The sequence below is a fragment of the Felis catus genome, chromosome F2, assembly GCF_018350175.1.
Source record: "Felis catus isolate Fca126 chromosome F2, F.catus_Fca126_mat1.0, whole genome shotgun sequence".
NCBI lineage: Eukaryota > Metazoa > Chordata > Mammalia > Carnivora > Felidae > Felis > Felis catus.
Genome location: NC_058385.1, coordinates 16,397,286 through 16,423,211, shown reverse-complemented (window position 1 = coordinate 16,423,211; position 25,926 = coordinate 16,397,286). Strand labels below are relative to the sequence as shown.

Below are 25,926 nucleotides of genomic sequence, written 5' to 3'. Positions count from 1 at the left end.
GTGGCGGCGGCCCGAGCTGGTGGCTGGTCCCAAGCCCCGTGCGACCTGGGTCTCGCCGCTGGCTCCAGCCGTCTTTTCTTGCACCGCTTTCTTCTGTCTTTGCTCCACTCCTGCTCTGCTCTGCCCAGACCCGTTCCTCCCGGCCGAGGAGATCTGGGGCGGCAGGGTTCCCTCTCCCACTTTGCCTGCGCTGCCCCCGCTTGCACCCCGGAGCCGGGCGCGCGCCGGTCCTCGTAACTGTCGCCGCGGCCGCCGCAGCGTCTTCCCACCGGCGGCCCGGGCGGAGTGTTGGGGTGGGAAGGCGTGAGAGCGGCTTCCCGGGGTCGGCGCCCGCCCTCCCTGCCCCCGCCTCGGCCCGGCGCCCCCGAGCCGCGGCCCCTTCCCAGCACAGGGGCCGGCGGCCGCGGCTGGGCGGGCGCCGCGCGGGGGCAGGGCGGGCGTATTCAATGGAAGTATGTTACCAGCTGCCGGTGCTGCCCCTGGACAGGCCGGTCCCCCAGCACGTCCTCAGCCGCCGAGGAGCCATCAGCTTCAGCTCCAGCTCCGCGCTCTTCGGCTGCCCCAATCCCCGTCAACTCTCACAGGTAATCGCCGGCGCCGCCGCCACCGGGGCCCCACACTTGGGGGGCTTCTCTTTTGTTTCTCTTTTCCCACCCTCTTCCCACCTCCGCGACACCCCTGGTCTCCTAGCCATTTACCCCAGACCCAGCGTGGTTCATTGTTTAGAGATTTCTACGCTGGCCCCTCGATTCGAGAGCCTTTTCTTTTATCCTCGGGCTTTACACCCTGAGTGCCCCGGCCTTCTCCGACCACCCCCACTGCCAAACCGGGTGGGCTTTGGAGTCCTTAAGACCTTCCCCAGGCCCGCCCCCCTCCATGCTCCGTGGTTTAAGCTTCAGGGATGACTCTTTTCCTCAGATCCAGTCGACGTCTGGATCTGAAGTCGGGCCTCTCTAACCTTAGTTGTGGCCCTGGGCACACCTGTCCCCCCTCCCCCATACGCACACCTGTGCCGCGTTTGAGCCTTGCCTACCCCCAGCTCCCGCGCGCCCCGTGGCGTTCGGATGGTCCTGCGGTTCTCCGAACAATAGGCCAGTTCCTCCTCGGTGTTCGCCAGCTCCTATTCTGTGGATGGACCTTAAGTGCTTTGAAAAAAAAAGTATCGAGAGTGCTTCTCTGAAGCTTAGGTTTCCGCAAAGTTGATAGCCAGGTTTTTAATTTGATAAGGAGATTTTAGGAGAGAAACTCCTAATGAGCACTCACAGGAAGACTTTGTTTTGAATGGTCCAATACCAGTTGCTCCTGAGAATTTCGGTTTTTTCCTTGGTGATGCTGTTGGCCCAACTCCTTAGTTCTGGCTGATTTTGATTGCCAGATTTAAAATAGGCAAAAAGAATTTTGTTTACATTTGAACTAAGTGCCCTCCATTTTTGCTTTAAGAATGTTAAATGTTCATCAGTTTTTAATTTAATTCAATTATTTTTATTTTTACTATTGGTTAGTATTAGTATCTTTTATGGAACATATTTTCTCTCTCCAATTGTATTGTAAATATCCTGAGCCAGGTCTGTATTTTTCTTTTAAACCGGTAGTGTGGATAGTACCTCGTGGAGATTTTGCTTATGATAGGTGTGTCCAATATTTGCCATTTGCTTCTTTGCCTAAATTGTAGAGAGAGCAAGAGACCATTTGGATTTTTCTCTGAATTGTTTTTATTTAGAATCAGACTTATATCATGGGACAAGATGGTATGCTGATGAGGTCAGAGCCAACTTTAATGGTTACTCTAATAGTTTAAATAATACTGTGTTGTTGTTTTGAAAGTTAGGTCCATGCTCTGCCTCTATAGTACTGCTTATAGCATCTGCAGGTTCCAAAATTAATGTTGAAGAAATGTTAATGCATTGCTGGAAAAGGTTTTTAATGGTAGTAATTAATAGTTTTTAATGGTAGTAACTTTTTTTCACTTAGAAATTTTATTTTACTGTCTCAGATTACAGGCACATAACTAATGCCCATTTCCAGTTCAGTCTGCATAATAAAGGTGACCAGTAATCAGTTATAAAATTATAAAATACAGAAAAAGTCACTTGTGCTCCCTGAGGAGAAAATGAATGAGAAAGGAGATTCCAAGAGCATTAAAACAAGTAAGGCTGACACCAGGGGTTTTTACCAGTTGTCTTAATTAATCCTCAGAGACCAATTTTAAGCCCTACTCCTCTTTGACTCATTTCCTAGCCTTAGGTTTAAATGGGTAATGGAATTTTAAAAATATGATTGTGGCAGACAAAGCAAATATTGTAGGGCCACACCATCTCTTACTCCTGAAACTTAAAAAAAAATTTTCTGCACACCAAATATAGGAACTTATGAAAATTTGGACAGGAAGTTTCCTGAGTTTACACTTTTTATCAAATTATTGTTGCTCAACATTAAAATGAAGATAAACTTACCATGGTTTGAAATGGTTACCAAGATTTTGAGTATCATTTAAAACTAAAGCATATGTTGCTAGTGATTTCTTTAGGGCTAGATGGGAATGTGTAATAGAAAAAAAGGTATAAAATTTTGGAATCTTATTCAGAGCTCTCTAAAATAAATATTTGGTTAAATAGAACCCTTGAATCTTCAGTTCTTAAGTCTAAAGCTATAGAAATTGTGAAAAACTTAGGTGGTTTTGTAGTTTAATATTAAAAAAACCCACACAACAACCCTGTTTTTATTAAGTGCTAAGAAGTTGTTTTTTCTGAGTTTTTCTATTTTAGAATATGTTCAAAACTAGCAATCTTTTTAGTTCTTTATTTTCACCATAATATTACTTACCAACTTCACAACACAAGTACTTAATACTTGTTGGATGAGTGAATAAATAATGAAGCTATCTCTGACTATCAGTTTTAAATATGAAAACAATGTAAGGACTTTTATCAGGGTATAGCAGTAATTTATCCAGAACTTGGTTTGGAACTTGTAACTGCAAACTTTAAGAGATTCAGGAAATAAATAGAAGACGGAACAACCAAAATATAGATTTGAGGATCCTCTCAAAGCCTGTGTGTTTTAGGCAAAATTCTGACAAACTTGTTTTGCAAGTAGCAGCAAATTTGAAGGGAGTTGGAGGCTGCTTGAGTCAGGTTCACACTGATACCAGCAAAAGTTGACAGCTGACACACCAAAGCTGGGGATCAGAAGAAAAACTCTTCAAAGCCAGCAACTTTTAAAAAAGAACCCTGGAGACATATAGTTTAGGAGCTTGAGTGCTGTACAACACAGTAATTATCAGTCAAAATAATATTTAATTGAATCTTTTTAAAAATCGAAAGATTCCCACTTAAAAAAGAAATCTCCATGCCAAACAGTGTAAGTGTTGGTGCTTAAATGGATAAGAGTGAGTTATCTGAAAAATTCATTTCTTTGGAGCACCAACTGTCCTAAGAATGCCAAGTAAATGAGGCATTAACTTTTTGTTTTAAACCAGGTCATGTACTACTTTCTTGAAGGTTAATAGGAGTTTTTTGAATTATTTGAAAAAAATCAGGATAAGAGAAGTTTGTTTTGTCATTTTGAGCTATCTGTTGTTGATAGCTGAGGTTAAAGATTTATCTTGCAGAATAAAGTTGTTATTTAGAAAGAATATTGTGAGAACAGAAATTGTCTTGTTCACTGCTGTGTCCACAGTGCTTTGCATGGGTCCGTGCTCAGTAGATGAGGAGGTTGAGTTAGTGTATTGATGGCACCGACAGCACTGCACCTGCAGTTAATTTAGTCATATTTTCTAAGCACTGGAGATAAATATTATTTGTGTTAGAAATTTGTGGTCTAGTTTTTAAAATTTATTATAAATCAATGGTATATATTATTATGGAACAAAATATTGGGATCTTTTTCGTTGAAGGCATTATATTTTTAGAGCAGTTTTAAGTTCACAGCACAATTGACTGGAAGGCAGAGAGATGTCCCATGTGCTTTCTGACCTGGTGCATGCATAGTCTCCCCCATTATCAACATCCCCCAACAGGGTAGTACATTTGTTACAATTGTTGAACCTACATTGCTTCATCATTACCACCCAGAGTGCATAGTTTACATTAGGCTTCATTCGTGGTGTCTTTTTTTTTTTTTTTTTTTTTTTTAATACAGAAACTATTCCACAGATATTTGCTAAACACCTTCTGAGAATGAGGCTCCTTATGTTGAGTACTAAGAAAATGTAAAGAATTAGAAATTGAAAACAAAAATCACTTGTGATGGGACACCTGGGTGGCTCAGGCAGTAGAGTGTCTGGCTCTTGGTTTCGGCTCAGGTCATGACCTCACGGGTTCATGGGTTCTAGCCCTGCCTTTGGCTCCACACTGCCCTGTGGAGCTTGCTTGGCCTTCTCTTTCTCTCCCTCTCTCTGCCCCTCGTCCACTCACTCTCTGTCTCAAAATAAATAATCTTAAAAATCACTTGTGAGCCTGCCAACCTAGCCATGTTTTTCTTTGATGCATTATATTCCTTATGCATAAACGTTTTTCACTTATAGTGTACATCTCTGTTGTTTTTAGCAGTTCTCTTAGTATATGACAAATTATCAAGGCAGAACAGTTCAAAGTCCCTTGGATAAAAGTTGGTTCTTTAAGAGAGCTTGCAGGATTGTGGTAGGGGAAATAATATGATGTGATGGAATTTATTGCCAGTTACCAAGGTGTAATGAGACTACAAGAAGGTATACCCAAATTTCCTGCATAAATCAGGGGGAACCTCACACAGTAGTTGAGGCTTAGGCCAAAGCCTGAAGATTAAGTAGATAAAAGGGTGCATATAAGGGAAGGAGGATAGAGGATGGTCCAGGTAGCTGTGTAGATCAGCACTATCTAACAGAACTTGTGATGATGGAAAGTGCTAGGTAAGCACTTGAAATGTGGCTTGTCTGACTAAGGAACTGAATGGTAAATTCAGTTTTATTTAAGTAGCTGCTTATGGCTTGTGGCTACTGTCAGAATACAGTATAGTTTTATACATACCTAATGAACATTAGTAGTGATGATGTGTTGATCTATGAGTAATTTATTCTCTGAATGTTGAATGTTAGAGTTGTTTCAGGTCTTGGTGTTGTATATACAACTTTAATACTTTCGTGCATGTTTGTTAGAGTGGGATCACTAGGTTGGGTCAAGAGGTAAGAATATTTTTCGGTTTCCTAGAATGTTCTGTCCTTACTTAGATAAATGATTATCTCTCTTTCAGTATAATATTATAATGATTATGATATGAGATTATAATACTATATAATTATTTAATAAACATTTTATAAATATTTTGTAAACATTTATATAAATGTTTTACTGTGTCAGTAGATGCACTGTGGTATGCTGAGTTTGTTTCCACTTGCAGTAAGCAAAATGGACACTTTCTAAAGTGCTTCTGTGCATTTGCATTTCTTTTGTCAAATTTCATTTGCATATCTTGTGCTCATGTGTAAGGACTGTTATATATCAAATATCAGTTTGTAAATGTGCATTATTCCAAATTACTGTTACCACAGTAGTTGCCTCTTCACAAATCGACATTCAGAAGACAATACAGGGGATAGTGGGAGCAGTTGGTGGGATATCCTGGGAGTGGTTCAGTTGCTGAGACTTTCCTCCCTGTCCATTTCCCTAACACTTGTTTTGTTGGGATCTTAGTTTCATTTTTCTGTTTTCAGAAATGTTTCATACTTTGATTTAAATTTAATACTATCATGTTTGGCTCTTACTTCTGAAGTAATGTGTATTTATGCTATACTTCAAATATATGCCCAAACATAATATTAATGTAAATCTATAGTGTATTTGGAGTGTTCTGATTGAGGAGTAGGGTGTTCAAATTGCTAGTTTATAAGTTGTCATCAGGAACACATTTAATGTATGGGATGTGATTTGAAGAGGTTTTAGACCTATGCCTAGATTTTTCTTTGTTGCTATGCTTAGAGTTCCATCAGCTGTACATACTGCCCACCCAAGAATTCTTTTTTAAACACAAATGTCCTGCAGGAGGTAAAATATTACATCCTTTTCAGGAAACAAAGATTAGGGAGCTCATTTTGGATGGAAAGAAGGAGAGGTATTATCCATTCTCTTTGAGGCAATTTGGTAAGACTTCTAATACATTAGGGTAAGTTTCAACCCATCTTTCCTTCCTTTTTTTTCTTTTCATGAAGAAAAATTTTAGAATAATTTTAGGGAATTGACTTCTAGGGATGGGTATAGAGACAAGTTTGGGAAGAGAAGAGCTGAAGAAAGAGGAAGTAGACAAAGCTTAGCTTAATTCAGATTTTTTGCCTGGGACTATTGATAGCCATTTAGTAGGATTAAATATACTTAGGAAATTTAGGTGGTAAAGAACTCTCATTGCATGCAGATCTTAAGGAATTTAATTTTCTGTACTAAAGACTGTGTTTATATAAAATCTAATTTTGTTAGAAGTTGTTTGACTAAAGATCTTTAAAATCTGGGCATTCTTACATTCCCTTTGGCCACTCCAGAAAAGTTCAATTTCTAATTTAGAAACAACTTAAAACTTTTTTATTGTACATATTGCTTGGATCTATTTGAATTGAGAGAAAAAATTGAGTGTTTATTCTCTTCCTCATTTAAATGGCCTGTTCTTGCCTAAATGTAGCATAGACCGTTGATTTTTATATTGTTGTCAAATGTGTCTTTCAAAAGGTTATTCACAAAATAAATGATACTTTTGTATGTTTGCATTCAGGTGTAGTATATGAGGAAAGGAAGTAGATCAGTAGTATGTCCGGAAAGGAAAAAAACCCTACATTTGTAGATGAGTCTTTGAAGCTTGCAGAACTTCATTTCAGCTGCTGGCAGGTACCCTTCCTAATGGACCAGTGCCAGTGATCTTGTGGTTGAAATCAGAAGTGTCTCTTGTCTGCTTGTAATTTTGAGTAGGAGTTGTAGGTGACTGCTCCATTCCTCCACCTGCTGGTAGGGATGGCTCTTCATTTTCTGAAGATGATGGCACGAGGGAGGAGAGGATGAAAGTAGAGCAGGGCAGAATTTGGAGAAGAAGATGAGTTGTTAATTGGTTAACATCTACTCCATCGTCTGTGTTTTGGGTAGACCAAGCTCTAGCTCAAGACCATGTAAAGTACTTGACAAATGGTGCTTAATAAAGATGCAGTAGTCTTGCTTCAGTGGTAATTGTTTGTTTCTATTTATTGAATACCTCCTACATGCCAGATACTATAATTAATATTTTTAATCTTTCCAAAAACCCTTTGAGATAAGTGATATTACTCCCATTTTTCCCAAGGAGTAAACTGACCTTAGAGACATTACTACATTACTTGCCCAAGGCATCACAAGAACTTCAAGAGTGTTCCACACCCTCACGTTTAACCTGGCCTGCCTTGTTGGTGAAAGTGAGGTGAATATAGTTAGTCCTTTAGGCTTATGGATTATAGATTTTGTTGGCTCGTGGATCTGGATACGGAAAACAAATTGGATGATTTGAAGTGATAACCTTTACTCTGGTCTTTTCAAAGCACATCTGGATTTTGTTCTAGATGCCACTTTCTAGGGGAACATGACTAGGTTAAATCATACTCTGAAATACCAAGATGATGAGGTAATTTGAAAGCATATTGTTTGATATGTGAGTGAAGAAATGGGAGACATTTAGCTTGGAGAAAGGAATCCCCAAGATTTGGGCCAAAAGGATAGGGATAGAAGAGCAGTTGGTGAGAGACGGTAAGAGCGTTGCTGTCTTCCAATATGTGAAGGACTACCATGCAAATGAGAAAAAGGAGGGGAGTTAATTTAGATTTTGTTTGGTTGTATGTTCTTGATTGCTATACCCTGTTTCTACTTTATGAGGGTTGTTGACAATACACAGGAGAAGATACAAACTTAAAGTTGTCACTTGTCCAAGGTAACACAGCTAGGTAGTGGAAATGAATCAAATCCTAGGTCATTCTGACCTGACCCTAACACCTGTGCATTTTCTTCTACTTCCTTTTACAACATGGGAAAAGGACGTTACCGCAAAGAGTAGAATGGGATGAATAGGTAAAAGCAATAGGGAAATAGGGAGATCTTGTGTGTAATTACACTAATAAAGAAACAAACTAAAAGAATGATACTTGCTTAAGATTGACAAAGTAAAAAAAAAAAAACCACAAGTATATGACATGAAGATTATGCTATGCAGTGCTAGTAGGATTATAAATTGTAAATTTGCTGACAGGTAATTTAGCAGTTGAATAAAAAAATTAATACTTTGCCTTACTTTTGGGACTCTATCCTCAGCAAATAACTAGAAATGTAGGTAAAGATTGATCTTCAAGGATATTCATCACGTATTCATCACTGTGAAAAATTAGAAACAATAAGTAATTTATAAATGATTAAATAAATTATAATATTGTGAGTATTTAGTATTTATTTCTATATTATGTAACCACAAAAATGCTTTGAAAAAATTCAAAGAATATATGATAAGTAGTTTACAAATGATTGACTAAAAGTTAATATTTCTTAGTTTTGCTATATTATGTATCCACTAAAATATTTTGAAGAATTTGAAGAATACATAATTGCTTGGGGAATTGCTTATAACATAATTAAGTGAAAAAATAAAAACAAACAAACCGAGTATCAACAGTTTATCCCAATTTTGTTTAAAACTAAATCACAAAATATATACATATCTACACACCATGCCTACTCAAACAAAATAAAGGAAAAAAAAAAGCCAGATGTATCCCCAAATGCTAACTGAAGCTATCTCTGTATGTTAAATTTTAACTAATTTTTAACTTTTTGTTTAGAATTTTGTGTAATTTTACCATTGTTCTTCTGCTAGCATGAATCTTTTTTTAAATCGCAATAATCTTAGAAAACGTGCAACAAGTTGTATTTGGGCCTGGATCTATGACAGCGATGTCCCGACAGAGAGCAGGGTACTTCATGAGGCTATAAATTGACAACAGCTTGAAAGTACCTGGATAAGGGTATTGTCAAAGGGATTGACTCTTCTGGTTCCTTCCAACTTCATGATTCTCTAATTTCTTTGAGTAACTCAATTATATGCATGACAGGTAATTTTGTATAGCTCTAATTAGTATAAAGTAGTTTCATTCTCTATGAGAGATGTTGAAAAGTAAATTTAAGTGTAATTATTGTTAAAAAAAAAAACAAAAAACAAAAAACAAAAACCAAAGCTGGAGGTATCACAATTCCAGATTTCAAGTTATACTACAAAGCTGTCGTAATCAAAACCGTATAGTACTGGCACAAAAGTAAACACAGTTCAATGGAACAGACTAGAAGCCCCAGAAATAAACTCTTGATTATATGGTCAATTAATTGTTGACAAAGGAGGTGACAGTATGTGGAAAAGACAGTCTCTTCAATAAATGGCGCTGGGAAAACTGGACAGCTACATGTAAAAAAAAAAAAAAATGGCAGTGGACCACCTTTTAACATCATATACAAATATAAACTCAAAGTGAATTAAAGACCTAAGTGTAAGGCCCCAAACCATAAAAACCTTAGAAGAGAACACAGGCAGTAATATCTTTGACATTGGTCATAGATATATTTTTCTAGATATATCTCCTTAAAGCAAGGCAAACAAAAGCAAAAATAAACTGTTGGGACCACATCAAAATAAAAAGCTTTGCACAGCAAAGGAAACCATCAGTAAACAAAAGGCAACCTACTTTGGCACAAAAGCAGACACTCAGATCAATGGAACAGGAATAGAGAACCCAGAAATGGACCCACAAACGTATGGCCAACTAATCTTTGACAAAGCAGGAAAGAATATCCAATGGAATAAAGACAATCTCCTCAACAAATGGTGCCGGGAAGACTGGACAGCAACATGCAGAAGAATGAACCTGGACCACTTTCTTACACCATACACAAAAATAAACTCAAAATGGACGAAAGACCTCAATGTAAGACAGGAAGCCATCAAAATCCTCTTTGGAGATTTTGGAGAAAGCAGGTAAAAACCTCTTTGACCTTGGCCACAGCAACTTTTTACTCAACACGTCTCCAGAGGCAAGGGAAACAAAAGCAAAAATGAGCTATTGGGACCTCATCAAAATAAAATCTTCTGCACGGTGAAGGAAACCATCAGCAAAACTAAAAGGCAACCAATGGAATAGGAGAAGATATTTGCAAATGACATCAGATAAAAGGTTAGTATCCAGAATCTACAAAGAACTTATCAACACCCAAAACACAAATAATCCAGTGAAGAAATGGGCAAAAGACATGAATAGACACTTCTCCAAAGAAGACATCCAGATGGCCAACCGACACATGAAGAAATGCTCAACATCACTAATCCTGAGGGCAATACAAATCAAAACCACAATGAGATACCACCTCACGCCTGTCAGAATGGCTAACAACTCAGGCAACAACAGATGTTGGTGAGGATGAGGAGAAAGAGGATCTCTTTTGCACTGCAAGCTGGTGCAGCCACTCTGGAAAACAGTATGGAGGTTCCTCAAAAAACTAAAAATAGAACTACCCTATGACCAAGCAATTGCAGTACTAGGCATTTATCTATGGGATACAGGTGTGCTGTTTCGAAGAGACACATGCACCCCCATGTTTATAACAGCACTATCACCAATAGCCAAAGTATGGAAAGAGCCCAAATGTCCATCAATGGATGAATGGATAAAGAAGAAGTGGTATACACACACACACACACACACACACACACACACACACACACACACACACACAATGGAGTATTACTCGGCAATCAAAAAGAATGAAATCTTGCCATTTGCAACTATGTGGATGGAACTAGAGGGTCTTATGCTAAGCGAAATTAGAGAAAGAGAAATATCATATGACTTCACTCATATGAGGACTTTAAGGTACAAAACAGATGAACATAAGGGAAGGGAAGCAAAAATAATATAAAAACAGGGAGGGGGACAAAACATAAGCGACTCTTAAATATGAAGAACAGAGGGTTACTGGAGGGGTTGTGGGAGGGGGGAGGGGCCAACTGGGTAAGGGGCATTAAGAAATCTACTCCAGAGATCATTGCACGATATGCTAACTAATTTGGATGTAAATTAAAAAAAAATGGTAAAAAAAATTAAAGCAACCCACTGAATGGGAGAAGATATGTGCAATATGCTCTAATAAGCAGTAATATGCAAAATATATAAAGAACCTATACAACTCAGCACCAGAAAACAATCTGATTAAGTAATAGGCAGAGGACCTAAAGCAACATTTTTCTGAAGAAGTCCTATAGATGGCCAACAAACATGTGAAAAAGTGCTCAACATCACTCATCATGAGGGAAATGCAAATCAAAACCAATGAGAGATCACCACACACCTGTCAGAATGGCTAAAGTCAAAATGATGAAAAATAATAAGTGTTGGCAAAGATGTGGAGAAAAAGTAATTCTTGTGCACTGTTGGTGGGAACAAATTGATGCAGCCACTGTGGAGAATAGTATGGAGGTTCCTCAAAAACTTAAAAATAGAAATATTTAACAATTACACTACTTGGTATTTACCCAAAGAAAACAAAAACACTAATTCAAAAAGGTATACTGTATGTTTATTGCAGCATTATTTACAATAACCAAGTTATGGAAGTAACCTAAGTGTCCATCGATTGATGAATGGATAAGGAAGATACACATACACACACATGATACACACAGGAATATTGCTCAGCCATAAAAAAGGATGAGATCGTGTCATCTGAGACAACATGGATGGACCTAGAATGTATAGTGCTAAGTGAAATAAGTCAGAAAAAGACAAATACCATATGATTTCACTCATATGGAGTGAAATAAGTGGAATCTTTTTTAAGAAAATGAATAAACAAAAGGTAGAATCAGACCTATAAATACAAAGAACAAACCTGGTGTTTGCCTGAGGGGAGGGGCATAGATGAATTGGACAAAATGGGTAAAAGGGAGTGGGAGATATAGGTTTCCAGTTATAGAATGAATAATTCTTGGGAATAAAAGGCACAGCATAAGGAAGGTAGTCAATGATATTGTAATAAGGATGTATGGGGGCAGATGTTAGCTACACTGGTGATGAGCGAAGCACAAACTTGTCAAATCACTGTATTGTGCACCTGAAACTATAACATCATATGTCAACTGTATTAAATATATATATATATGTATATTTATATATGTATATAGTTATTGTTTTGAAGAGCTATTTGATGACAGCCTGTGAAGAGACCTTAAACGATTACTGTGGCACAAGGAATAGAGATCGTTAGGAGTTAGGTCCTAGGAACTGATTTGGTGTGGGAGGTAATAAAAAAATTTCCCACTCTTTTAGTCTAAGAGACCAGGTAGATCATGGAGCTAATAATAAAAATACAGATAGGAGGAGGAGGCAGGTTTTGTTTTTCTGGGGGGGTGGGGTTGGGGGAAGAGAATAAATTTACTTTGGATTATGTTGAGTTCAAGTGTCTGGGGAGCATCCATATGGGGATGTCCAGTAGGCAATATCTTAGGAGGAAGGTTAAGACAAGTGATATATTCTGACTTTCACTACTAGGGTTTTTTTTGGTTTTTTTGCTCCTATACCCCTTCAAAGAATTGGAAAAACAAACAAAAAACTATATACCTTCTCATACATCTTGAATTTTTCCTCTAAGTTTCAGTATTTGTAAATGATAGAATTTTTGTTAAATTCAAACAATTTAAATACATTATGGAAATTTTAAAAACTTGATATTTTACGTTGTCCGTTTAAAAAAATATATATGTGAACAAGGCTCCTGGGTGGCTCAGTCAGTTAAGCATCTGACTTCTGCTTGGTCATGATCTCACGGTTCCTGTGAGTTTGAGTCCTGCAATGGGTGAGCTCAGTCCTCGCTTCAGATGAGCCCTGCTTCCTCCCTCTCTCTCTTTGTCTCCCTCCCTCCCTCCCTCTCTCTCTCCCTCCCCTTCATGGGATTCTCCCTCTTTCCCTCTCTCTCTTTGCCTCTCGCTCACTTGTGCCCTCTGTCTCTCAAAAAAAACAAAAAAACAAAAAAAGAAAAAAGAAATATATGAACAATGTCTTAATTTCAACAGTCAGAATTTTACATTCCTTATTTTTCTCTTTGAACTCATTTGTATTTTTCTAGCATTGACATCTTATCCTAATGTATTCTTTTATACTGGAAAGAATTTTATCAATCACACGATCATATTTTTCTATAATGAAAAGTAAATTCATTCATGAATTTAGTGAATGGGAATAAAAAATGCTTTAAATTGTCACCCAGTTCTTCTGAGTTCTGTGCAAAAACAATTATAATTAAAAACATTTAAATTTTCCTATGTCCATAAAGCCATATCAAATTTATTTTGGTCTGAGTAAGCAATACAATTTAGAGAAGATGGTGTTTTGCATTACCTTTCTAACTTTTTTACTTTAATAGTGAAAGTACTGAGAAATCTCATGAATTTAGTAGATGGTTATAAAACGTGCTTTATTTTAGCCATATCCCCCATTCTTTCAAGTTGACAGCAAAGTGATCTATAATCCGAATAATTGATCAAGTAGTAAGTGGATTTGGTTTAATGTCTATATTCGTGGAAGTAGAAATTAGTGACCCCTTTAACTTGAAAATAATTGGATACCCAGTGTGTAGAATCATTATCTTCCTCACCACAGATATTTTGAATTCTCCATTTGGCTCTTCAGATGTTGTTAGACACCAGCTCCACAGTAAGTTTCAGGAAGCGTTGAGTGTTACAGTTTCCTTTATGAGGTAGTAGAGGGGGAGAGATGAAAGGGCAGAGGAGGTAAATGAAAACTGATATGTTGTTTTAGCAGAATGGTTCTAGAAAATTGTATAGATGGAAGTTGAGAGCTGAGAAATCCATTTCCTTGAAACTCTCCATGCTCATGTACTTCTAAGGGTTATACATGCATGACGCAGTTGGTAGACCACTGCTTTACTGTATTCCATCTTATTCTTATCTTTTTGCCATATTTTACCATTTTCTGCAGGTATACAGAAATAATACTTCATAAATCAATGTTGGTTTTTTTTTTTTCTGGTTTTTGATTGCTCCTGATCCCAGGTCTTCATACTTAATCACTCTACGACTTCCTTGGAAATGGAATCAGGATATCAGTCCTTGAAAGGGACCCTATAAATCATTTTAAAGATTTGATGGTTGAGATTCAGAAAGGCTAAGTGATTTCTCCAAGATCTGACCATTAGAAAGTAGAGAAGTTAGAGTTTTAAAAATTTGTTTTTCCCAACTTTGTTGCTTTTCTTACTATATCCCCTGCTTTCTTGTAAAAAGATTGATCTTTGTAATTTCCTTAAGTAGCAATCTTTCTTTAATGAACATTATTGAGTAGCAAAGCATCTATATAGTCCAGTGATTATTTGAACTAGTTAGAGTACATGGGGCGCCTGGGTGGCGCAGTCGGTTAAGCGTCCGACTTCAGCCAGGTCACGATCTCGCGGTCCGTGAGTTCGAGCCCCGCGTCAGGCTCTGGGCTGATGGCTCAGAGCCTGGAGCCTGTTTCCGATTCTGTGTCTCCCTCTCTCTCTGCCCCTCCCCTGTTCATGCTCTGTCTCTCTCTGTCCCAAAAATAAATAAACGTTGAACTAGTTAGAGTACAGACACACTAAATTTAAAACATGTTTGAGTTACTTCTTAAAACATAATCAGAGATAAAGCAAAGCCATTATTGAAATTATAATGGGCCAGTTGGAATGATACCATTTGATTTGCTGAAATGAGATTTATGTACAAAAAGAAGGTTTTTTATAAAGAAAGGTTTTTTTATAAGGAAGGCTGTATTTCACCTATACTTTAAAAACTAAGAATAAAACTTTTTTACATTGAGGAATAAAATGATATTCCTGATCTATAAATTCTCACTCTGTAGCCTTTTATGTATGAAATGGTGGGTGATGGAATTTTTTAATATTTTTTTTACTTCATTTTACTTTTTCCCCGAATTCTTTATAGTGAACATTTTAAGAAAAACAGTGAAGTTATTCCAAAAGGCAAACATTTTTTAAAGACTTTTTTTTTACATCAGTTTTAGATTCACAGCACAATTAAGAGGAATGTACAGAGATTTTCCAGATACCTCCAGCCCCAACACATGTATAGTTTCCTCCATAATGAACACCCCACATCAGACTGTGGTACATTTGTTACTATTGTATGAACCTACATTGATATAATCATGCAGCATCCACACTATACATTGGGTTGCCCTCTTGGTGTTGTACATTCTATGAATTCGGACAAATATGTAATTATATGTATTCATCATTAATAATATACAGAGTATTATCATTGTCTTAAAATCCTCTGTGCTCTACCTAATTATTCCTCAACTCCAGGCCCTAACAACTACTGATATTTTTATTGTCCCTAATTTTGCCTTCTTCAGAACATCATGTAGTTGGGTTCTTACAGTCCCCAGCCTTTTCAGATTTGCTTCTTTCACTTAATAATGTGCATTTAAGTTTCCTCCATGTTTTCTTAATGGCTCATTTCTTTTTAGCACTGAATAGTGTTGTCTGGATGTACCACCACTTACCCATTCACCTACTGAAGGACATCTTGGTTGCTTCCAAATTTTGACACTTATGAGTAAAAACTGCTACAGACTTACTCTGCAGATTTTTTGTGGACATAAGTTTTCAACTCCTTTTGGTAGATACAAAAGGAATGTGATTATGGGGTCATATAGGTAAAGCATGTTTAGTTTCATAAGAAACCACCAAACTACTTTCCAAAGTGGCTATACCATTTTGCGTTCCCACCAGCATGAATGACAATTCCTGTTACTCCACAACCTCACCCAACATTTGGTGTTGTTGGTGTTTTGGATTAGCCATTCTAATAGGTGTATAGTGGTATCTCATTGTTTTAATTCATATTTTCCTGAGGACATATGATGTAGAGCATCTTTCTATGTTTATTTGCCATCTGTATATCTTCTTTGGTGAGGTGTCTGTTAAGGTCTTTGGCCCATTTTTTAAGTGAGTTGTTTTTATATTATTGAGTTTTAAGAATTCTTTGTAGGGGTGCCTGGGTGGTTCAGTCAGTTAAGCAACCAACTCTTGATTTCGACTCAGGTCATGATCTCACCGTTTGTGAGATCCAGCCCCCATCGAGTGAGGAGCCTGCTTGAGATTCTCTCTCTCCCTCTCTCTCTGCCCACTGCCCCCTGCTCATATGTTCGCTTGTGCTCTCTCTCTCTCAAAATAAATAAACATTAAAAAAGAGAGTTCTTTGTATATTTTGGATAACAGTCCTTTATCAGATGTGTCTTTTGCAAATATTTTTTCCCATTCTGTGGTTCGTCTTCTCATTCTAATATTGTTTTTTGTAGAGCAGAAGTTTTAAATTTTATTTAAGTCCAGCTTTTTTTTTTTTTTTTACATTTTCTTATAGGAGTCTTATAGTTTTATATTTTATATTTAGGTGTGCGATCCATTTTGAGTTAACTTTGTGAAGGGTGTAAGGTCTGTATTTAGACTCATTTTTTCATGTGGATGTCCAGTTGTTCCAGGATCATTGGTTGGAGAGACCATCTCTGCTTCAGACTATCTTTGTTCTGTTGTCAAAGATCAGTTAGCTATATTTCTGTGGGTCTGTTTTTTGGTCTTCTCTATTCTGTTTCATTGATCTATTTGTTCTTTCACTAATACCACACTGTCTTAATTACTGTAGTTTTATAGTAAGTCTGGAAGTCCAGTAGTGTCCTCCCAATTTCGTTTTTCCTCTTCGATATTGTCTTGGCTACTCTGGATCTTTTTGCCTTTTTATGTAAACTTCAGAATTAGTGTGTTGATATCCACAAAATAGCTTACTGGGATTTTGATTGGGATTGCATTGAAATTACCGATCGAGTTGGGAAGACTTTGACAATATTAGTCTTCTCATTAATGAGCATTAAATATCTCTCCATTTATTTAGTTCTTTGATTTTATTCATCTGAGTTTTGTCATTTTCCTCATATAGATCTTGTACATATCTTGTTAGTTTTATACCTAAGTATTTCATTTTTGGGAGTGCTAGTGTAAATGGTATTGTGTTTTCAATTTTCAAATTTCGTTTATTGCTCTTTAACATTGCTATAATTGCTCATTAGTTCTAGGAGACTTCCCCCCACCCCCCGCTCCATTTTTTCAGATTTTCTATGTAGACAGTTATGTCATGTGTGAACAAAGATAGTTTTATGTCATCTTTTCCAATCTATACTGTGTTTCCTTTTTTGGTCTTATTACGTTAGCTAGGATTTCCAGTGTAATATTGAAAAGGAATGATGAGAGGAAACATCTTTGCCTTATACCTAGGTATTCTTTGAACAGGGCAATAGAAATAAGATCTGTAGGGGAAAAAAAAGAATACTCATTAGAAAATTGGCAGAAGACTCACAGCTCCAGGAAGAAATACAAATGTAGGAAAACATATTTAGCTTTGCTAGTAATAAAGGAAGTGCCGAATGAATGAATGAATGAATGGGAGAAAAGAAAAGAAAAGAAAGCAAGAAAGAAAAATATTTTTGGCGGGGGAAACATTTTCATACTGGCAAAGGCTGATAAAACCCAGTGTTAGCAGGGTATGAGAAAATGGGTATTCTTATATATGGAGCTGGGAGCATTATTTGATTCAGCTTTTGGGTAGGGTAGTAGGTCTTTACAAATCAAAATTTTAAGTGTGAATGCTACCCTTTCTGCAGTTCTGGAATTTGTCTGAAGGGACAGTTGCAAAAATTTGCTAAAACATATATACATAGGTTATTTTGGTAACAATTTGCAACATTAGAATGATGGATATTTAGATTATTTCAGTGCTTACCAGTCTGGCGGTTGGTTAGAATATGTTGTTTTAATTCAGCATGAAACTCTACCCAGTAAAATGATGCCTTATATCCATATTTGTTTTGGAAAAATATACATAACAGTTTGCAGAAAATGCTAGCTGCAGAGTAGTATTTGTATTAACCTGTTTATGTAACTTTCTACTTAACATCTGATTTTTGTAAATAAAAACATGAAGGATATTTTGTTCACCAATGTATTCATACGTACAAGTCTGATAGGTTGGTCAGCAAAATATTTACAGTGGTTATCTTTGGGACTGGGACTTCTAATTTTAATATCTTTGTACTTGTGAATTTTTTTAAACAAAAATAATATCACTTTCATAATAAGGGAAATCAGTAAAGCTATTTTTTTTAAAAAACTTACCATTAAATGACCTATTATATAGAAATAATGAAGAAAGGTCTAGTTAGCTAATAATTTAATAAGTATAAATAGATGGGTCAGAAGTAGGGGCGCCTGGGTGGCGCAGTCGGTTAAGCGTCCGACTTCAGCCAGGTCACGATCTCGCGGTCCGTGAGTTCGAGCCCCGCGTCAGGCTCTGGGCTGATGGCTCAGAGCCTGGAGCCTGTTTCCGATTCTGTGTCTCCCTCTCTCTCTGCCCCTCCCCCGTTCATGCTCTGTCTCTCTCTGTCCCCCCAAAAATAAATAAACGTTGAAAAAAAAAAGTAGATTGTTCACTGGCACATAGTAAGTATTCAAAGTGGTTTATTAAAATGGAAGTGTAATGGTTTGATGTATGGAGGAATACACTGCATTTTTAATGGGGAAAGTAAGTAACTTTGGCCGCAGATCGTTTACAAAAAAGTATTTTGCCTGTTTCAAAACTGAGAAGGTAAGCTTTCTGTTATAATTTATTCAAGTATTTGAGGGTCTCTACATTAGCATAACATTTATAAAATGTGAAAAGTCATCAAGAAAACTTATGGCCCAGAATCATAGAATATTAATGTTAGAAGAGACCATAGAAATCAGTTTTCGCACTATATAGATGAGTAAACTGAAAGCAGAAAGGTTTAAAGGGACTTACAAAGGCAATGTAGAAATCTCTTCTGTTGAACATCCTGATTTTGGCTACTCAGTTTTTGCTTGTGCATTTTTAGGATGAGAAGATTACCACTTTGAAAGGCAATCCATGGTGTTGAATGGTGTAGTGGGTTGAATAGTGTCCACCAAAAATTCATGTCTACTTGGAGCCTTAGGATGTGACCTTATTTGGAATAAGGATCTTTGCAGATATAATAAAAATGAGGTCATATGGAATTAGGGCAGGCCCTAAATCCAGTGACAGATGTCTTTTTGAGAGGAGAGGATGCACACAAGAAAGGAGGCCACCTGAAGATGGAGCAGAGTTTGCAATGATGCAGGTTACAAGCCAGGAATGCGAAGGATTGCCAGGGAACACCAGAAACTCCTAAGAGGCACAGGAGGATCCTTCCCTGAAGCCTTCAGAGGGAGCATGGCCCTGCCCTGCCAACATTGATTTTGGACTTGGAGCCTCCAGAACTGAGAAAAAATATATTTCTGTTGTTTTAAGCCACAAAGCTTGTTACTTCAGTAGCCCTAGGAAATGAATACAAATGGCTTTGGTTATTTTAAATGTATTTGTTCATTCTTTCCATCAGCAGACACTTACTGAGCACTTTTTATACGCCAGGTACTCTGCTAGGTGTGTCACAGGTGAATAAAACGGTTTCCTGCCTTGGTTCTTGGAGCTTGGTCCAGTAGGAAAAGGAGCTATGTAAATCTGTAATTGCAGTACTGATGTGTCCTCATCAGGACCGTATACGAAGATGAGTAGCGGCACAGATGAACTGGGAGAACCAAGGTGGGTTTTATAAAGACCTTTGTGCTTGGTTTGAGAGATGGAGCTGAAAACAGCCTCTGTGGTGATTCTGCTTGATTCCACCACCACTAGTGCTGTCAGTCCTGCCCAGCCCAAGGCATGTTTGGCCTGCTGTGATAGCGTTGTGTCACTAGAATTCTTTCTCCACAGATCTGTTGAAGTAATTTTTTAAATGCAGTCACCTCATGCCACTGCCGAAACATCAGTGGGTTCTTTTCACAGTGAAAATAAAATCCAAACTCCTTTTCATGTTATGGCCCCATATAATCTGGTACCTGCCAACTTTTCAGCCCCCTCTTCTTTCACAGTGGTCTTCTTCCTGTGAACGTGCCAGGTTTGTGCCCATCTTTGACTTTGCTCTTGCTCTTCTCTGAGACTCAAGATCTTGGCCATGGTTCCTTGTCCTTCAAGTCGCAGTCCACTCTGCAGAGGAATCTTCCCTGACAGCACCCCTCCCCCGTCTGTCCTTTTACCTTGTTTTATTTATGGCATACAACACTAACTCAATTCATTTGTCTGCCTCTGCCTGGCTTCCACCCCTACCTCACTCCCCACCCCACTCCCCACCCTGCCACCACAGACTGTGTGGTCAGGAAGCAGGGATCTTGTTTACCCAGCTCAGTGCCATGTCCCTAGCATGCAACATACAGGAAGTGTTCAATACAGAAGAATGAAGAAAAATTTACTCTTTTAGTCTCATGCTACCATGTCTGATCGTATGTCACCATATCTGTCTTTGGGATGAATCTCAAATTGTATTCCTGTAATTTCAGTTTATAGTCCCACCTACACCCTCCCCTTAAAATTCCACCTTCATCGTTATACTCTTTCTGAGCTGCCGCTGTGGTATGGAGCTATCTTAATCTCTAAATTTATGTAATCTTATTTAAAAATTCACTGAGGTTTAGAAAAGTTGCCCAAAGTAACACAACTGTAAATGGTGTTTCTGGGGTTTGAACTTAGATCTGTCTTTGACTAGAGCTCCTGTCTGCTGTACTGGAGTAGGCTGCTGAATGCTTTTTGGTGAGGGGGAGGTAAAAATAAAAAATTAGAATAGGAGCCCTCTCCATTTTGAATGGAAATAGCAGACACTTCGTATTTGTTTCTTTAAGAAGAACTAGGTGATATTTGTTAAAAGGAATTCTAAAAAGAAACTTGAATTTCTTCTTTGGATTGAAGTTAATATGTGCTTATTATTTAAAAAATGGAATATATAAAAAAATACAAAGAAGAAAGAGGAAAGTAAACACTGTCTGTAATCCTATCACCCGGTGATAAATAGTTAACATTTTAGAACATTTTCATCCAATCGTTTTCTGTACCAATATAAAATATTGTAATATCATTTTCATATACAAGTGTTTCTCTAAATTTTGAAACAATTTCCTGATGTAATTACTAGATCAGAGCATACTGTCAAATTTCTTTCCAGAAAGAAGTGATAAAGTGATACCAGTTTATGTTTCCATGAGCAGCATATGAGTGCCTTTTCATAAGTTGCTGATATTTTTAGTTTCCATTTCTTGGATTTTTGTTGATATTAAACTTGTATTAGATGTTTATTAATTACCTGATACCTATCTTCTGTGACTTGTCTATATCCATTGCCTATTTTTCTAGAGCTGAGAATGTGAAATTGGAGGAAGAAGTTTTATGCTTAGAAAAGTATATTGAAAATTAATGACTTGAAATCTTCTGGATGTACTACTGAAGCATGTTCACTGTTAAAAACTATCAGCACACAATCTCTCCCTCAAGTAAATATTTTAAATTTAGTGATACTGGGGCATCTGGGTGGCTCAGTCGGTTGGGTGTCCGATTTCAGCTCAGGTCATGATCTCACAGTTGGTGAGTTCGAGCCCCACATTGGGCTAGGTGCTGACAGCCCAAAGCCTGGAGCCTGTTTCAGATTCTGTGTCCCCCTCTTTCTCTGCCCCTCCCCCGCTCACGCTCTGTCTCTCTCTCTCTCTCTCTCTCTCTCAAAAACAAACATTAAAAAAATTAAAAAAAAATTAGTGATACTACCTCAAATTTTGTATTAATAAGAAAAATGGAACATAAGACCCATTTTACGTAGCTTTTCTAAAATCTCAATTTTTAAAGATAATTTCTGTCTAATATTTAAAAGGTTTTTTAATGGTTTAAAATATTAACATAAAAAAGGACAATTGGAAGATAAAAGCAAAATATATATTACATGATATGTGCAACCAACCTTTTCATTTTTCCTTTGTTTCATAGTGAAAATTCTCCATTTTCAGAGAAAAACTTCCTGGAAGTGACCAAGAATTTTTGGGGTTGGCCCCAGCTCATTTCTAGCTGAGGGGTAGTTTTAATAACTGTTGAGGTTTCCACACTAATTTCCCCATCAGTGGTGTTTTTTACGTTTCTTTAGAGTAGGATTCATGTGGTGGGCTATGAAAGAAAAACTATTGAAGATACAGAAATAAGACTTAGGACTTTTATTTATATTTATTTCTAACCTTATTTTCTATCCTAATTTTATTCATGTCGCATAGAGTACATAAAAGTAAATGTGTATAATTCATAAATAAATGCATTACAAGTTTGGAGACCACTACCTCAGAGCATCTGTCGATTGCTGTGAGTTCTTTTACACACACACACATCCCCATATGTAAAATTTCAAAGGGTTCTTAGAGTCCATTTTCACCATGAGACCCATTTAATCATAACCTTCCTTGTCTCCTGAGTCTACTTTGCTGCAGCTTTTTGTCTAGCGATTTGACTTTATTAGCCAACTCTGATTTCAACCCTTAAGGTTGAAGCCCAGGATTAACTGTCAGAACAGCTGGCCTTGTACACTGACCTGTCCTGACTTCAGTTTGATTAGACTGTGATCTCCTTAAGAGTGCACATTGTTTATTTAGCTGTGTTAAACCCAGTGCTTCACACAAAGTAGATACTCAGCAGATGTAAAAAGTGTGTTAGACCTTTATGAGGTCCTGTCTGTGACCCAGTGCTAGTGAGTCCAGCTTTCTGCTTTACTCACACTCCCTCCTCTCTCTGCCTTCCCACAGTGCGGCCTCACACCCTGCTGTGCAAGCTAGTCCATTCTGTCTTGAATCCTCTTATACCATCTCAAGGTGGTCACTTTTAACTCTCTGATGACTAGAGGATTTGCGGAGAGCCTCTTGAAGTGGTATTGGTATTCATATCCCCTGATATAAAGCTGATAAATGACATTGTCAGAGTGAGGGACTGGTTTCCAGCCTGTTAAGAACTTTATAAGTCTCTGGATTTCTCCTGGGGCCTTGGTTGTGATAACAGGTTAGACCCCTGTTGTTGAATAACCAGATGACTATAAACAGCCCTTATCTTCAATACTGTGTGGTACATAATCCTAGGTCAACATACCCTTTTTGTTTTTAGGATAAAAGTATAGAACTAGAGAGTACTAAACCAAAAGAAACTGGTTGTAAAATTTTGCTTGTTAGAAACTGGGCTGGTTTGCTCAGGTGTAACACCAGGGATATCCGATAGAAATATAGTGTGGCCACATACGTAAATTAAAGTTCTCCTGGAGCCATATTTTAAACAATAAAATGAAACATGAGAAAGTTTTAATAAACTTAAGCAACTATATCCAAAATAATAACATGTAATCAGTGTTAAAATATGTTGATATATTTTTATATATTTTTGGAGAGCACATCTTGATTCTGACAAGCACTATTTCAAGTACTCTGTAGCTACAAGTGGCTAGTGATTCATTGAACAGTGTAGCTCTAGAAGTAATGTTTTGTGGTACATCTTGTTAGAGGGAGTCAGGGCCATCTCTTTTTAAATAATTAGACATATGTGTAGTTATAGTTTGTATAGTTCGGTACATTTCCCTGTTCATACCTTTAATTATTAGGAAGCTTGGAAATCTCAAGATACTGTATAAATTAGCTGCATTTTTGGAGATACTGTATAGTTTCAAATATGAGAGGACAGCAAAGTTTTTAGCAGCTCTATTTTGCTTTCTTTGAGCTGGGCTGTTTCAATTTCTTGTGTTTTTTGGGGTGGGGGGAGGGACTTTAATCTTAAAAGCTATGCTTTTCATAGTGAAGTCACTTTCATCCTTCTTCAGATATATTTTTAGGTTGAGGGAAGCTGTTGGGTGAGAAAAGGCATAAAGCATTTTGTTGGGTCAGTTTCCAGTATATCCCCTTACATGGAAACTTTGTTTTCTCTTAAGAAATACAAATATAAAAGATGAAGCAAAAAGTTTTTCTTTAAGTAGAAAAAGTTTATTGAGTTATATCAAGTCAGTCTTATTTAGCTAAGTTTCCTAGCTAGTAGTGCCCTTGAGGCATATGAATAGGTAGTTTTTTGTTTATTAAAGAAAGAACACAATGGCTGGATTACAGACCAGGCCCTATGGATTTGAACATTGGCCAGAGGATCCATTTTATACCAGTATGAAAGTGGATAGGATAAAGGTTCCTTAAATTTGGATTTCAAAATATTTAATTAACCAATTTAATTAAACAGTTTCAACCTTTGGAATTATCAAAGTAATTTAAACAGTACTTTTGGAAGTTTGAAAAAGAATAATTATAATCCCACCATGACATTGTTATTTTTATGTATTTACTGTGTTTACATACATATTTTAAGGTAGCTGTGATGAATCAGTATATTTAATTTTATAGCCTTTTGGAATGTATTTCTTTTAAAAGCATGCATTTGTTAATGTCACTTAGTAATGTAACATTTTATTTTGTTGTGATATAATAGCCTGGAAATAGGTACAGGCTGGTGAAGTGATTCTATTACATGAAATAATACAGGAATCCATTTGTCATGGTTGTCTGTGAGTTGCTACCAACGCAAACTTAGGCCTTTGGGAAGGAGAAAGACCAGAAGTTCAGGGCTGTTTACTCTGGAGTTGATGAGGAGGAAGTTGTGGTATCTCTTCCACTCTCATGGCATTGGTGAGAACTTAGTCACAGGGCTCCATCTAGCTGTAAGGGAGGCACAAAAAGAGAACTGACATTGTTAGGAACATGCTGTACACAGCTTTTTTCATATTTTGGCGGGGGCAGGGGGGAGTTCTTTTGGATGGTGTTGTATAACTGGGATTACTGGTTCAAACTATGAATATTTGAATACAATTTTTATTTCTACATTACTTTTCTAAAGCAATCATTTCAGTACTTTGGAGATTGACCAGGAGCCAATTGTGTAAAACTTTCAAAAGTGTTACACTCTTGAACTTCAAGTAAGAGAAATGGGAACCTGTGGCTTTCTAGCTTGGGACTACTCTCCACCCCACTCTGACCCAGCTTGATTGGCTTGGAGTTTCTGCCAGCCCAAGAAGCAAGGCATAAAGACCTCAATTTGAAGGGAGGGTCAGCTTTTTAGAGTGGCCAGTGATGCCAGTGGCGTTGTGTGTGATGAGAATTTTCAGAAGTGTGAGGGAGGGCCAGTGGCTCCGCTTGCATGGCAAGGGCTTGCAGTACTATCTGAGGCAAACATTCCTGGTTGAGGCTGCACATAAGCACAGGAAAGACCTGGGAAGGCCCAAGGTATTCACATACTTTTGACTGACCCTGAAGTTGCTTGCATTCATGCACCTAGGAGACTTGAAAGGGCTCTAATGGAAAGGTAAACCTGGGGCAAACTTGAAAAAAGACTGAACTACAAATGAGTTTGTCTTACCCACACACATACCCATTGGCAAGGGGAGGAGCCTTAGTGGCTTGAGGTATTTGAAATAAACTCTGTCTCATCACAAATTGACCCCTAAGTGATGCAAAGGGGTAACCTCTAGGAAGCTAGGCCTAAAAATAAAAACAATATATTTAAAATAAAAGTGAACAGAGATATCAGTGACTTCATACCACAGGGAGACAGATTTTGCACATTTATTACCCTAGGCATGATACTAAACAAAATGAAAGAAGTAAACAAAACAGCAACAGTACCTTTAAGTGGGAAAAAAATAATCCTGAGTTGCTGTATTTTATAAAATCTCTAGGTTTAACAGCAGCAACAAAATTACAGGCCATGTAAGGAACCAGTGATGTGTGAGTCCTGCACAGGAAAAAAAAAGCAGGAGAAAAGAATTGTCTCTGAATGTCCCCACATTTGGATTTAATAAAGACTTCAACAATTATAAATTTGTTACAAGAACTAAAGGGAACCATGTTTAAATAAAGGGAATTACAACAACAGTAAGTCAACAAATGCAGGTTCTCCATAAGG

At 37.5% G+C, this 25,926-nt stretch overlaps 1 protein-coding gene across 2 annotated transcripts in view; it reads left to right on the top strand.

Annotated features, from left to right (window-relative positions):
• Positions 1-296: 296 nt before the first annotated feature.
• PDE7A (phosphodiesterase 7A) overlaps positions 297-25,926 on the top strand; it is a 129,130-nt gene continuing 103,500 nt past the window's right edge. Inside the window, exon 1 of one of the 2 annotated variants that reach the window (XM_011291371.4) lies at positions 297-584. In XM_011291371.4, coding sequence (XP_011289673.1) covers positions 447-584 — 138 coding nt within the window. In that variant the 5' untranslated portion in view covers positions 297-446. Of the gene's footprint in view, positions 585-19,549; positions 19,693-25,926 lie in introns of those variants that run through there. The other variant, XM_023248551.2, reaches the window with a different exon arrangement.